This window comes from Diabrotica undecimpunctata, chromosome 1, assembly GCF_040954645.1.
Source record: "Diabrotica undecimpunctata isolate CICGRU chromosome 1, icDiaUnde3, whole genome shotgun sequence".
In the NCBI taxonomy this organism is placed as follows: Eukaryota; Metazoa; Arthropoda; class Insecta; order Coleoptera; family Chrysomelidae; genus Diabrotica; species Diabrotica undecimpunctata.
In genome coordinates this window covers 55,000,858-55,014,975 of record NC_092803.1, presented here as the reverse complement: position 1 = coordinate 55,014,975, position 14,118 = coordinate 55,000,858, and the positions used below count along the sequence as shown (strand labels likewise).

At 30.5% G+C, this 14,118-nt stretch overlaps 1 protein-coding gene across 2 annotated transcripts in view; it reads right to left on the bottom strand.

The window, feature by feature from the left end:
* The window catches only part of LOC140438965 (trypsin alpha-like), a 78,494-nt gene extending 72,772 nt beyond the window's left edge, over positions 1–5,722 (bottom strand). For both annotated transcript variants that reach the window (XM_072528605.1, XM_072528600.1), the window contains exon 1: positions 5,594–5,722. In XM_072528605.1, the coding sequence (XP_072384706.1) occupies positions 5,594–5,717 (124 nt within the window). In that variant the 5' untranslated portion in view covers positions 5,718–5,722. The remainder of the gene's footprint in view (positions 1–5,593) is intronic.
* Positions 5,723–14,118: the final 8,396 nt, after the last annotated feature.

The window sequence follows — 14,118 nt, the reverse complement described above, 5'->3', positions numbered from 1 at the left end:
CATATGGATGCGAAGTGTGGCCCCTAAAAGACAGATCAGAGAAAATGCTTAGAGCAACAGAAATGGACTTCTGGCGCCGCTCGGCGGGAATCTCCAGACGCGACAGAATAACAATCGAGAGAGTCCGAGAAATCATGGGGGTTACACATAATATTGTTGATGACATCAAAACGACACAACTCAGATGGTACGGACACGTAAGGAGAATGCCGGAGAATAGAATACCAAGACAAATTCTTGAATGGCAACCAAGAGGTAGGCGAAGACCAGGAAGGCCTAGAAGAAGTTGGAGAGAAGGAGTTGATAAAGAAATCAGAGAAAGAGAACTGGAAGACGATCTATGGAACGATAGAATGAGATGGAGATTGGAAATCGGAAGACGTCGAAGAACGTTGTAAACCGAAATTATATATATATACAACACAATGACAATCGCTGTGACATGTTACATGTTTTCACCTCTATATTCAATTCACAGTAGGTACGAATTGTCGTAATTGTCACATTGACATTAAAAATTTCAAACGAAGTTCTGAAAGAATAAACAAATAATTAATAAAATCCCTATAACGTTGTATACCGTCCAAGAAAAAGTGCAACTTGTAACATGGTACTTTCAGGGTCATTCGATACGCGAAGTAATTGATTTATTTATTGTTGCCTTCGAAAATAGATCCTCACCAAGTGTTACAACAGTTAAAAATACCATTAAACATTTTCAAACTTGGGGATGTGTAAACAGTTGTAAAAAGTGTCATGAAGGTAATGAACCACGTGTTAGACACTCTTGTCCCAAAATCTTTAGTTTCCGAACAGGATTGTTTTAAAAAGTGTCATTAAATTTGTAAACTTCATGAAAGGAAAAGCATCACAAACTCGTAGACTAGGGGTTGTACTAAAAAATTGTCGGACTAAAAAATTGTAAAAACATGGGTTTTTTATACGTCAGTCTTCTTTATCACATGGAAGTAATATAGCTTTCTAGGAGTTAACGTCTTGAAAAGAACTTTTTAGTTAAGAGCAGAAAGGACCCGGCACTTTTTTTTGTGTAATAGAGGTTCCAGTAAAATTGGCTGAAACTTTGCAGATACGTAGCTTTGGTCAGAAATCAATTGGTTTTGAGTTATAAAGCTTGAAACTATCGGTTTTAGTCCATTTTTCCAAATTACACATGTTTCTTTGCCAAAAATAAAGTGGGATGTCCTGGGTAGGATATCCACGTAGATATTCTGGTGGAAAATCCCGGTACCAACGTTTCCAAATTCATTATTTTAAAAATGGACTAAAAAGCGATAAAACGATAGTTTAAAGCTCTATAGAAGTTTTGATTAGCATGACCGAAGCTACCGCTTTGCAAAGTTTTAGTCAATTTAACTGAATCCACATTTACATAAGTAAATACGAGATTTAGCAGGAATATTAGCATGACATTAAAAAATGTGGCTACGAGTTGCATCTTGGGTTATGCTTCAACGAAGTCATTTTGAACATTTTTGTAGCTTTGCGCCAACTTAAAATTTTGTTAGTGATAATTTATGTTTGATTGTTCTGTTTAACGTTATTGTATTAGATAGTTCTTGAGAATGTATTAAAGCCATGAGAAAAATACGCGTTAAAAACTTTTTTTTGCATAAAAACGGAGTCTCAAAGGAAAAAAAAGAAGAAAAGATATTTTTTGTCACAAATTAAACGAAGATCTTAAAATGATTTTTAATTTAAAAAATCTCAGTATCGTACCATTTTTTTCTTTAAAAATATTGAGACCATTACCCGTAAGCGCGCCAATGATGAATATAAAATTCCTAATTTTATGCCACAAAATGCGCAATAACCAACTCTTAAAACACACCAAATTTCATTTGCATATCTGAATCAGTTTCGGGGCAATAAATAAATCGTTAGTTTGTAAGAAAAATTTCAACACTCCGTATCTCAGAAAAGGAAGCATTTGCAGGCATATAGGCCAGGGAAATAAGGAAAAAAAGTACCCTGTTTTTGACAATAAACCGGCCAGGCAAACGACAATTTTATTGAGTAGTATGGACCTCTGTAACAAAAATCTATATGTTTCCTGCAGTCGATTTTTTGTTATTACACTTAACTTAATTAGTTATTAACAAATTAAGGTCAAAAAACGGAAAATTTTTGCTTTTTTCGTCTATCGACAAAAAGTGAAGCATTTTAAACAAATTTTACAAGAAAAGAAACTTTTGAGTCATATAAAAACCTTCAAAATGACGTTTTCTAAATGTTTCTATCCTTTATGTTGCTTAGGAAATTGCAAAATAGGTCAAAAATTTCGGTTTTTTATAAATGTTAATAACTTTTTTGAAAATAAACCTATAACATTCATATTTCACAAAATGCTGTATCTTAGAGTGCTTAAAATATTGTTAAAATTTCAAATTGATCGGTTAAATAGTTTAAAAGTTATTTTATTTGTTTATCCCAAACTAATTTTTTTTGCAACAATATAAGTCAGAAAATTATATAGTTTTATTAATTGTAATGATAGTTTCTGGAAGAAGAAGACTTGCTCTATTATTAACATTAAAAAAAATTAAGAAAATTAATTTTAAATATTGCAAAACAATTTTGCAAAAACATGTCGATTTTTTGCTTATAAACAATTAGAATAACTTTTTAACCATTGCCTGTAAGAATATTGTTTTTTTATATTTAAAAAGCCTAAATTTTTTCGCAAATTTAAAAGAAAAAAAATTTGTCCTAAAATAATTTGGGACAATGTTAGCCTCGTTGATTATTCATAGCAGCTTTTTTTATAACAATTAAGATATCTTGCCAGTAGATCTGTTATTGTAAAAATTCCAAAAAAAAGTTATTGACAAAAATTGTAGGCAGCTTTAAACTCCACATTTTAAAATTAGTTACAATCTTACTGGGTGTTCCATAAGACGGTGGCAGACCAAACTTATGTTTTTTTAAATGGAACACCCTGTATTTTATTTTAAATTTGAAATCTGCTTCACTTCCACATCACAACAATGTAAAGTTTTATTATGTTGTACCAGTATCAAGTTTAACTCCTTGTATAATTAAAAAGGAATATAGGAACATTGATTGATTGCAACCATAGTTTTTTAATAATTGTTAAAAATTATAAAACATATTCGTTTTTATAATATTCGTTAAATCAAATACAGGGTAAGTCAAAATGCAAGTACATTATTTTCTTGGTAATTGTAAATAGAACATCCTGTATTTTATATCATTATCGAAAAGTACTAATATCGTACTTCAAATTTTATAAAGTACCTAAAGTTATCAGTTTTCTAGATATTTTCATTTTTCCATCAAAATACTAATTTGGTAGATATTTTAACGTTTACCAATAATTATTGTGAGTTGGCCACAATTGATTTGTCAGACAGTTTGACATTATTATTAATTCAGTAACGAAATAACGACACATAAAAGAAAACAATTTATTTGAAATAAAATTTATAAAAAATAACCGACAAAAAATAAAAAAAAAATAACAACATATAGAAAAATAAAAAACAACAGTAATTTTAACTTATCTTACTTAAATAAGGTGTTCAAAATGACCTCCCAAAACATCTATGCATACTTGAAAGGGGTCATTGAAAGAGTTGCTTACATTACCTACTAAGCATTTGTAAAGAAATATTTTGAAATGCAATTCGGATTCTATTTTTCATATCATCCCTGCTTGTTAGAGGTATTTTATATACTTCGTTCTTAACGTAACCCCAAAAAAATGAGTCCATTTTATTGAATTCTGGTGACCTTGGGGTCACCTTACCAGTGCGGTTAAATCGATTTTTCAATTTTTCAAATGTATCTTGTCTAGGTTGCAGCCTATCTGGAAACCGTTCTTGATAAGTTCTAGCTGATAGTAATAAATTTTTATTGCATTCCCCCAATATCAGGATCATATCTACCATTTCATCAATAGTAAAATTCATTATTGCTAATTTAAATTGAATTAATTACTGAATTACTAAATAATAATTGTTGCTAATTTACGGTATACCCCAATACTGAATTAATAAATAATAATGTTAAACTGTCAGTTTCTGACAAATCAATCATGGCCGACTCAAAATAATTATTGGTAAACGTTAAAATATATACCAAATTAATACTTTGATAAATAATGTACTTGCATTTTGACTTACCCTGTATTTGATTTAACGAATATTATAAAAACCAACATTTAAATATTTAAATGTAATGTTCTTCCTGCATGCAGCATCTTTAGACTTTCTCGAGTATCGTGGCGATCCTATTAATACAAGACTGCGTATGTAAATTTTTTTAGAATCCCAAGATATAATCCCCCAAAAATGTTTAAACATTGAATTTCGCTGTTCTTCTGTAATTTCGGAACACTGGAACTTTTGCCGAGGACCTCCAATGTTTTGTACTCCTGGATGCCCACTACAACGTAATTTCAAAGTTTTTCCTCGTTTTATGCTGGTTTGTTTATATTTTCCTTCAGAATTTTTTTGAAAGCCCAGGTACGATTCACCCTTAAGCCTAGATCAAGCATTTTTTTGCACGTTTCTACTTAGTTGGATCACCTTGCCCTTTCTTTCGACGTTTCTTCTGACGGCCATCGTTAGTCACAACTACAAATAAATTACCAATCACAGGATCACACTATTCTTTAGTAGAACTGTCATCCGATATAGCAGAATGCAGGCTAATATCATCAGGGGCATATTCTGAGCCAGAATCGCTGAATCCTGTAGTTTCTAGATTACTACAAACACTTTCGTCAGACGAGTCTTTAGATCGGAATTTTGTTTTCAGTTCTCCAGTGCTCTCATCTAGGATTGTCTGCTGATGTTGATCTATAAGCAAACTAACCAATTTCCTAGCTCGATTCATAGTTAACATATACGCAGGTTGCTCTGAAACAAAAATATTAAAAATTGAAATTCAAATGCAATATATTCTATGTCAAAACAAGTTTAGTCAATGTACCTACACATAAAACGTTTTGCAGTTTCACATTTAAAGTTATTTACGTTAATGTAGTATTTACAGCAAGCGAAAAAACAAAAATTATACTTCTGTTTTGTGTAGTAGCTACTATTAATAAGCATAATACAAAATAATTAAGGAGTCAATAATTGTACTTAGTAAAACTGAGGTTAATTTTTATTTTAACGAAATATTTTCTTAAATCAGTAGTAAAATATACAGATTTAAATATGATTAGGATGTAATAATCATAAATGATAATAAATTGTATTTTCAGTTATACTTACCAATAGTTTTCAATATTTATCAGCGGTAATACACACTCCACTATCTTTAAGCAAAATACGTTGTCACATAGAACGTATTGCAGTTACTCATGCCGCGTCGGCCGACTTGAAAAAAAATATTTGAACACCATTAAAATTAGAAAATTACAACAATATCTCGCACAGGTAAAGAATAAATAAAAAAGAATAAATATTTAAATTGATTAACTATCCTAGGAAATAAACAGAAATTAATTTTCTCTAATAAATAGTTGAAATCGGAGAAAAATAAATGGACTAATTTTTAATAACAAAATAAATTTGTTGCGTTTAAAAAAATACTCCTTATTTACCTGCAACAACTAGGTTATTTTTTAGCAAAATAACACAAAGAAAACATGCAATGTTCCAGTTGCGACCCATCTTTATTAAAACTTTAGTATCTGTCAAGGTTTCGCTTACATTCTTTTCGGACATCAAAAGTAATCAGTGAATTGAAATTTAGCTTTATATAGTCATATAGCTGAACTTTAATAGTTTTAAGCCATGCATTTTGGTCATGATTTCGTGACATTGACTGGATTAATTTTTACTAAAAAACAGTAAATTAAAACTTAACGTTTCAAGATATGCAAATAAATATAATTTTAAATATTTTTATGGCAATTATAATTACTTTTCATGACTGTATTTAGCCTAATTACGTCATCTGCCTCAATAGATTACTTTTACCAATTTAACCTTTACATATTAAATTAGTTACCACTTCTGTTTTCGTATTACCTCAATTATTCTGTCAATAATATTTTTACCTCAAAGCGAATATTATGTTTTTTAACATAAAACACTTAGCATACGGGATGCCGAGGTACAGCATACGCTGTTTCACAAACTCCATAACCGACATAGCCGTCCTTCTGGTGGACAAACAGCTCTAGAGGGGGAAAAAGAAGAGTCAATTATTACACACGTAATTGCTGTATCAACGTTTGATTTCCATGTGATAGCCCATGATCTGCGATGTATTGTAAAGACATACCCAGATAAGAGGGACAAGAATTTAAAATGCTTTAAAGATAATTTTCCAGGAAAAGAATGGGTTACATAATTTCTGTCTAGACATAAAAACATATTGGTTTATCGATTTCATAGAAACATAACCCTTTCAAGGGCTGCAGTAGACTGTGAAACTATAAATATATTTGTCGATTATTTCGAAAGAAAGTTAGAGAATGTCCCTCCATCAAATCTCTGGAATTATGATAAAACGAATCTTGGTGACGATCCTGGTACGTCTAAAGTTTTCATACGTAGACTCACAAAGTACTCTGAGCAAATACGTAAGGCAATATTGGCGTGCAATTCATTAATGATAGCTGGAGGTGCAGCTGGAAAAGTTACACCAGTTTATGTTGTATAAAAGTCCGAAAAACTGTGGCAAACTTGGACGGAGAATGGGTTTGAAAATGTCAAATACAACATAAGTAGATCCGGCTGGTTTAATTACCGATACTTCGAAGATTAATTTGTCAACCTAATGCTGCCAATACTTAAAAGACAAGAAGGCAAAAAAGTACTGCTAGGTGACAATAAAGTTTATATTTAAATATTGAAGTGATACGACAGTGTGAAAACAACAATGTATCCTTTATAGCATTGCCTTCAAATACAAAACACCTTTTGCAACCATTAGACGTCGCTTTCTTTCGGCCAATTAAAGGTAGGTGGAGAGCAATTCTAAATGAATGGAAAAACACTATCATTGGAAGTAGATCTGGAATAATACCAAAAGACCAATTTCCAGCTTTGTTACAACAATTGATGGTCGCTATCAATGACAGGGAGCTGAGATCATTCCTGCTGGTTTTATAAAATGTGTCATTCATCCGCTAAACCTCACAAAATTGTTAAGTCGTATTCCAAAAGAAATTATGAACCAACAAAGTGAAAAATAAAATAGTTTTAAAAAACTGTCACCCAAACACATTGGGTGACAGTTTTTTGGAACAACTCCAACAGAAAAGGGAGTCTACAACTCCACTTCGTCATCTCCAAAGGCGTAAGAAAGTAAATGTACCTTATGGACAGAGTACGAGTACTGCTGATCTTGCCGCTAAACCATTAAATTCCAATTCATCACAACCAGACAACTTTAATTGAAAGCGTAAAAGAAAACCTGCTTCTAAAATCATTAATCAATACCATTAACCTCAAAACGATATTAAGAGAAGAGTTCTACAAAGAAAAAACCGCTGCAGCTGTGACTTGCTCTGACATGAGCGATGACTTAGATGCCCTTTCTTACAGGGAAACTGATAATTCGCCTGTTTGCGAGTTTGATAATTTATCCGAATCCGATTACGAAGTGTTAAAACAAACCTCTTTCATTGTAAAAAAAAGATGCCAACAGAGTGTTAAAGAAAGTTCTCATCACTGTGGGTGATAAAGATGCCGCCGCTGTGGAAGAAGAAGATCCCTCGAATGTCGAAGAAGAAGATGCCACCACTGTATGAGAGCAAGATGCCGTCGCTGTGGATAAAGAACACAAAGGTACGGGACTATGTCATTATCCAGTACGAGGGGTCTCTGTTTCCAGAAGTGGTCAAACCACTCTCAAATTGAAAATGTCAATATTATTATGGTTATTTACAAGGCTTGATGATTTTGTGTGAAAATAAAATACTTGTGTAGGAACTTTAAAACAAATTCAGATAGTGGAGGCTCAAAAAACTCAATATTGTTACTTCTACTTTCCTGATGTAGAAGTGTTAACACTTTCAATGTTTTTTTTTACTTTTCTTGATAGGAAAACTTTTGAAATAGAAAAGTGAATTTTTACACTTTTTTTAGTTTTGTTGAGGTCATTTCTATGGGTTGTCTACTTTCCTCTTGAGACTTATTTAAAGTTTTAGCTATTTTTTTTATTGTCCGAGCTTTTTATTTTCTTTTGGTTTTCTTTCATAATTTGTTTTTTTCTTCTTTCGAGTTTTTTCTGTTCTTTTTTATGCTCCTCGTCTAATTTTTTTTCCATTTTTACTTTTTCTATATTTCTTCTATCTGATGAAGTTACAACAAATGGAAGCTTTTGAGATTGCTTCTTACCTTTTCGTCCTGGAGTATCTGGCCATACTAAGTATTTATATATATATATATATATATATATATATATATATATATATATATATATATATATATATATATATATATATAGATTTATAAGATACAGGTATATTTTTTAGAAATGTGGTTTTGTGTGTTTCAAACCACTCCTGTAATTTTTGTAAATCAGTATTTAAGGAATTAATTAATTTATATATATCTGACCCTTGCACCAAAACTACAAAATCATGTGCATATTGGAAGCAGTCCATTTCCGGTTTGATTAAATCATTTAGGGACCTCGTGTACAAATTAAACAATATTGGACTGAGAGGTGACCCTTGTGGCAATCCAGTTGATGCTTGGATTGGGCCTAATATATTGTTTGATTTATCTTTGATACAAATATTTCTATTGAGCAAGAATTGCATGATTAAGTTGGCATAGGTTGTTGGAATGCCATACTTTATTATATATTTATGCAGCAAAAACCTATTGACAGTATCATATGCCCTACTAATATCCAAAAAATTGCGATTGTATTTGAATTTTTACTAAATCCTGTTCTAAAATAATTTATTGTTAAAGCTAAATTATCGTTACATCCTTTATTTCTTCTAAATTGTAACTGCTTTGGGTAAAAAATAAAATTTTTTTTCTTCAATTATTTGTTCAATTTTTAATTTAACTATATTTTGGAGTATTTTACCAACATATGACTCTAGGGCTATATTTCTATATTTACTGCACATAAAGGATCTTTATAGGGTTTTTAGAAAGGAATACTTGAGTATTTTTCCATTCTTGTGGAAAGCCAGCTTTTCTGTTAATTATTTGATTAAATATTATTGACAGTGATTCTATTGCCACCTGAGGAAGTTTGCCAATCATACTATATGTTACTAAATCTAAACTAGTAGCCTTATCATTTTTTTTATGAAATTTATTATTTCCTCTTAAGAAATGTCTTTCACATCCTCATTGGATTGGATAACAGTAAATTCTGGATCTGTTATATCAATTCCCAATTTATCTAATATATCCAAAGCTATGTGTTTGCTGAAAATTTTGGCAGGAATTATTGCATTTTGATATATATGTGGAGAACTGTTTAAAAGTTCGCCCTATTTCTGATAGAGGAGTGTCCCTGTTAAATCCATTACATAAGTATCTAAAACTATTTCTTTTTTTATTTTTAAATATTTTTTACTATAGGAAAATATTTTTTTGATTTCGATTTAATTATCTATACTTGCTTCTTCCTTGTATTTTTTGATTTTCTCTCTCCTCATTTTAATTAGGTTTGAGCATTCCTTGTCCTATCGCGGAGGTGAAACTTTTTTGTATCCAAAAAGGATATTTCTTCATCACTCACCCTTTCCATAATTTGTGTAAAGGTGCTATATTCTTTACACCCACTTTTCATTAGTTCTTCTATTTTTGAACAGTATTTTTTCCAATTGACATTTTTAATGTTTCTTGTATAACTTTTTTAATAAATGTATGTGCTGAATTTGTATCTAGAGTTTACACATCGTTGGGAAATGATCACTACCACCTGAGTCCTCTAACATATTCCATTGACATCTATTCGCTATTTCCGAGGAGATTTGTTTTAGATCTACTGCTAAAGCATTCTGACCTGGGAGTGTAATCCGAGTAGATCTTCCATCATTGCAACAAACTAGATCCAAATCCTCTAGAGAGTTAGCAATTATTCTTTTCTTCCATTAGCATTACTAGTTACCTGACTTCCCTGTCTTCTGTTGTCTAACATATTCCCGACAATCTTAAAATGTACTTTTATGAAAATTATTATTACAATGGAGACATTTCATCATATATTCTCCTTCATGTGTTTTATCAGCACAATTTTTACATTTTGGATCCCCTCTACATTGGTTTTTTGTATGACCAAAACGAAAATAATGATAGCATTCATTCAGACTACACCAGAATCATATAGGTATATGGCTTTACCCTAAAGGAAATCCCATATATAGAAACCTCTTTAGGAATTTTTTTTCCTAAAAAGGTAAACGTAACTGTCTCTGTATTTATATATTTACCTGAATCATATTTTGATTTTCTTTTAAAACGTCTTACCTTTACACTTTTAATACTTACTGAGGATATACCCGAAAATCTAATTAATTCAGTATCAGAAATACTTATATCAACATTATTTACTATACCCCTTCAAGTTACTTTTTTAGCAGGAACAAAGAGTCATATCTATCATTTTTATCTTCTATATTTGAAACGAATTTATTAGAACATTCCCATTTCTTAAAAACAACGCTCATTCGGTTTTTACTTTTTTTAATAATTTTTTCTTACTACGTTATTGTTTTTTGATTCCATATAGACCTCGAATGGGCCAGTGTCAGTATACTGATAAAAATATTGTTTTTTGTGTTTTTTACTATCGTGTTGATTAGTGGTCTCCGAATTACCATTATTTTTGACAAGTGTTTTATCTAAATTTATATTGCATTCTAAATCTGAATCATGTATCATACTTATTACCATCTTAACACTAGTGGGACCAACCCCCCTGTGCCATCCCCCATTATTAAGCCTCTTTAAACTTTCTCTTTGTTCAGTTGATTATATACAATCAAAATTACTTAGATACAACTAAAAGTTAAATAAAAGTTTATAAGGATAGGACGTTACTTACCTCTATTAAGTTTTGTCTTTTCTTCCCACCTGCGTTTAGAATTGTAATTCACTTCTGCACAGAACTATTTTTATAATACAACCTTTCTCCACAAAAGCCAATCACCGAATCTCTACAGAATTCTTAATATTGGTTTGAAGCTAGTTTCCCGTGGCATTTTAGAGTAATTACTATTTAAAAGCAAATAAGCCACAATAATTAAAGGTTAAAGTACGTTTATTGAAGTTTCAATTTCCACTTCGGAAATCGTTCTCATTAGTAAATTAAACAATTGTTTAATTAACGTGTTAAATTATTTAACAATGTTTTACTTAACAGTACCATATAAAAAATAAGACAAAATGTAATTTATTTATTTATTTAATACCTGTAAAACAACTTTGAATATAAATTTAGAATACAGTAGAAATATGCTTTATTACCAATAAAAATTGTACAATTTTATGGACAAAGCTTACAAAAAGTAAGAAAAATAACAATTTGAAATTTACTGAAATTACATAAATCGTCAATATCACAAAATAAAAGATACAATAAAATACACAATATACTGCGAAATTTAAAAAAATTGCAAATTGCATAGTTTATGTACTCAAATTTATATATATATATATATATATATATATATATATATATATATATATATATATATATATATATATATATATATATATATATTGTTATGCTATTTAAATTGTATTATATTGCTTATTTAGAAAAATTCCTGTCTATATTTATTAAATGATCTAATCTCCAATTAATCACAATAAATCAGCATTAATTAATTACAATCTCAGGCTATTTAACTTGTACTATTTACCTTTGATCGTGGATTCAAAATATTTTCCAATTGGCATCCTAATTGGGATAGGTAATATGACCTGAATAAAATACATAGAATTTCAACTGAACTATATGTGAGATGTCCTTTATTTTAATGAAATTTTATATAACAATCAATCCTGTAATATTTGCAATATACTAACTTTAAATATATGAGAAGTTGTTTTCTATCATGGACCCAAATGTTATTTTACATTGATTTTTAATATGTGTTATAACTAAGCTCTTTTTATAATTCTTTTTTTTAAATGATCGCAAAATTAACTGTCTCTATTATTTATTCAATTTATTTAATTAATAAATGAAAACCACACTCCTGCTCTAATGAAAATTGACTGACCTTTCTTTCTCTGCCGTTGCAATTCTATGGCCACGCTACAAAAAAAAATTCTATCTCTGCTTCTGCTCCTATTGTGGTCCAGATGACGTACACCTTTCTCCTATCTGTCCTTGTAACTGCAACCCAACAACTCGTGTTAGTCTATGCAGCCTCCTTTTGAGCCAATCTCCGCGCCTGTTTATAACTCCAAATGTTTCCGGCTTCGTCTGATATTAATATTCTTATACCCTTTGGTTGTTCTATCTCTCTGTACCCCGTTCCTCACACTGGTCAGCTTTTACACAGCAAATAAACACACCCGGTAAATTACGTCTTCGGGACTTCAAACAAATACAAATCACAAAGCTCCTTCCTTTTTGGACGACGAAAACTGACTAACTCACTTTTCTTCTCTCTCCTATCTCATAGCCAAAAACCACCACCTCCTTGCATTCAAAAATTGACCAATAAAAATCATCCACCTCTGTGACGTATATCGTTACCAACCAACTCTCTCTATAAAACGTCATTCGGGTAATTCCAGAAAACAACATTCTTTAATTATTCTAACTAAATCTATCTGCTTTACAAATATTTCTTACTAATAGCTACAAACGATACCTGTTTCTCAATTCAATGTCTTTTGTTAATAAACTTTTACCGATATAATCTTTCGGGGAGAAAAACCACCGCAAATACCGGTCTATTGTTTAAACACTTTCTATATACACTTTTATTCCGGGTAAATCCATTCCACAATAACCGACTTATTTAAATTTCTTATCGATAATATTTGAAAGTCTTGTCTCTGAGGCCTAATGAACAATTCTTCGAACAACTTAAAATACATATTTTGTCTTATACAGGATGTTTGAAAATTTATATGCCCGTGTTTTTATGAAATATCAATAATTTTAATTTTTATTTAAGTAATAAAATTTGTATATCGGTTTTTTATTGCTTATGGACATTCAAAAGTACAACAATATATATATATATATATATATATATATATATATATATATATATATATATATATATATATATACGAAATAACAAGAAGTCCAGAGACCTCTGTTTAATAGAAAATTAGGTGAACCGCAAATTCAAAGCCTCTTACCAGAGGCTTTTAACGACGCTAGAAGGTAACCTTTTACTTCGACATGCATCTACGATTCACCTTTGAAAAATACAATCTTTTTCGCTCTTTACGCAGAGAAAGACTTTTAAATGAAAGTCAAAGATTGCATTTCATTTCAATCGGAACTCCACCATTGCTCTACACGTGTTTCGAGTTATTCAACTCATCATCAGGAACACTTGTGGAAGTTCAACTGAAATGAAATTCAGTCTAGTATTTGGTCATTATAACCAAAATAACAGCTAGGTACCTATGATATGTACCTATATATATGTATACATATATGCAAATATTTAGTTTAGTTACTTTAGTATATAAAGCTATTCATTCACAATGTGAACAATGAATGAATAATCTTCTACTGAATAATATGGTCTTTCAGATAGATAGGGTTTTGTCCTTTTACGGAATTTAAGGAAAGAAGTTGCAAAGGGAGATGGTTGTATAATTTTTTTGCTGAATGTGAGATAGATTTCTTTACTAACTCAGTGGACGGGTTCAGTAAATACAAATCAAAGGTTGAATTTCTGGTGGGGTAGTCATGATTAGGTCTTGCAGGAAAAACATGTAGGTGTTTATGAATTAAGCAAACACTTTCTAAAATATATAAAAAAGGAAGAGGTAAAATTCCGTGATTTTTGAAGTAGCTGCTGCAGTATGTTATTCTACCGAGGCCAAAAAGATACTGTATTGTTCTTTTTTATCGTATATCGAAGATGAGACTCGAAAAAAGAAAAATATGTTATTTGGGAAGATGCTAAATTGATTTTCTTCAAAACAGATCTTATTACAT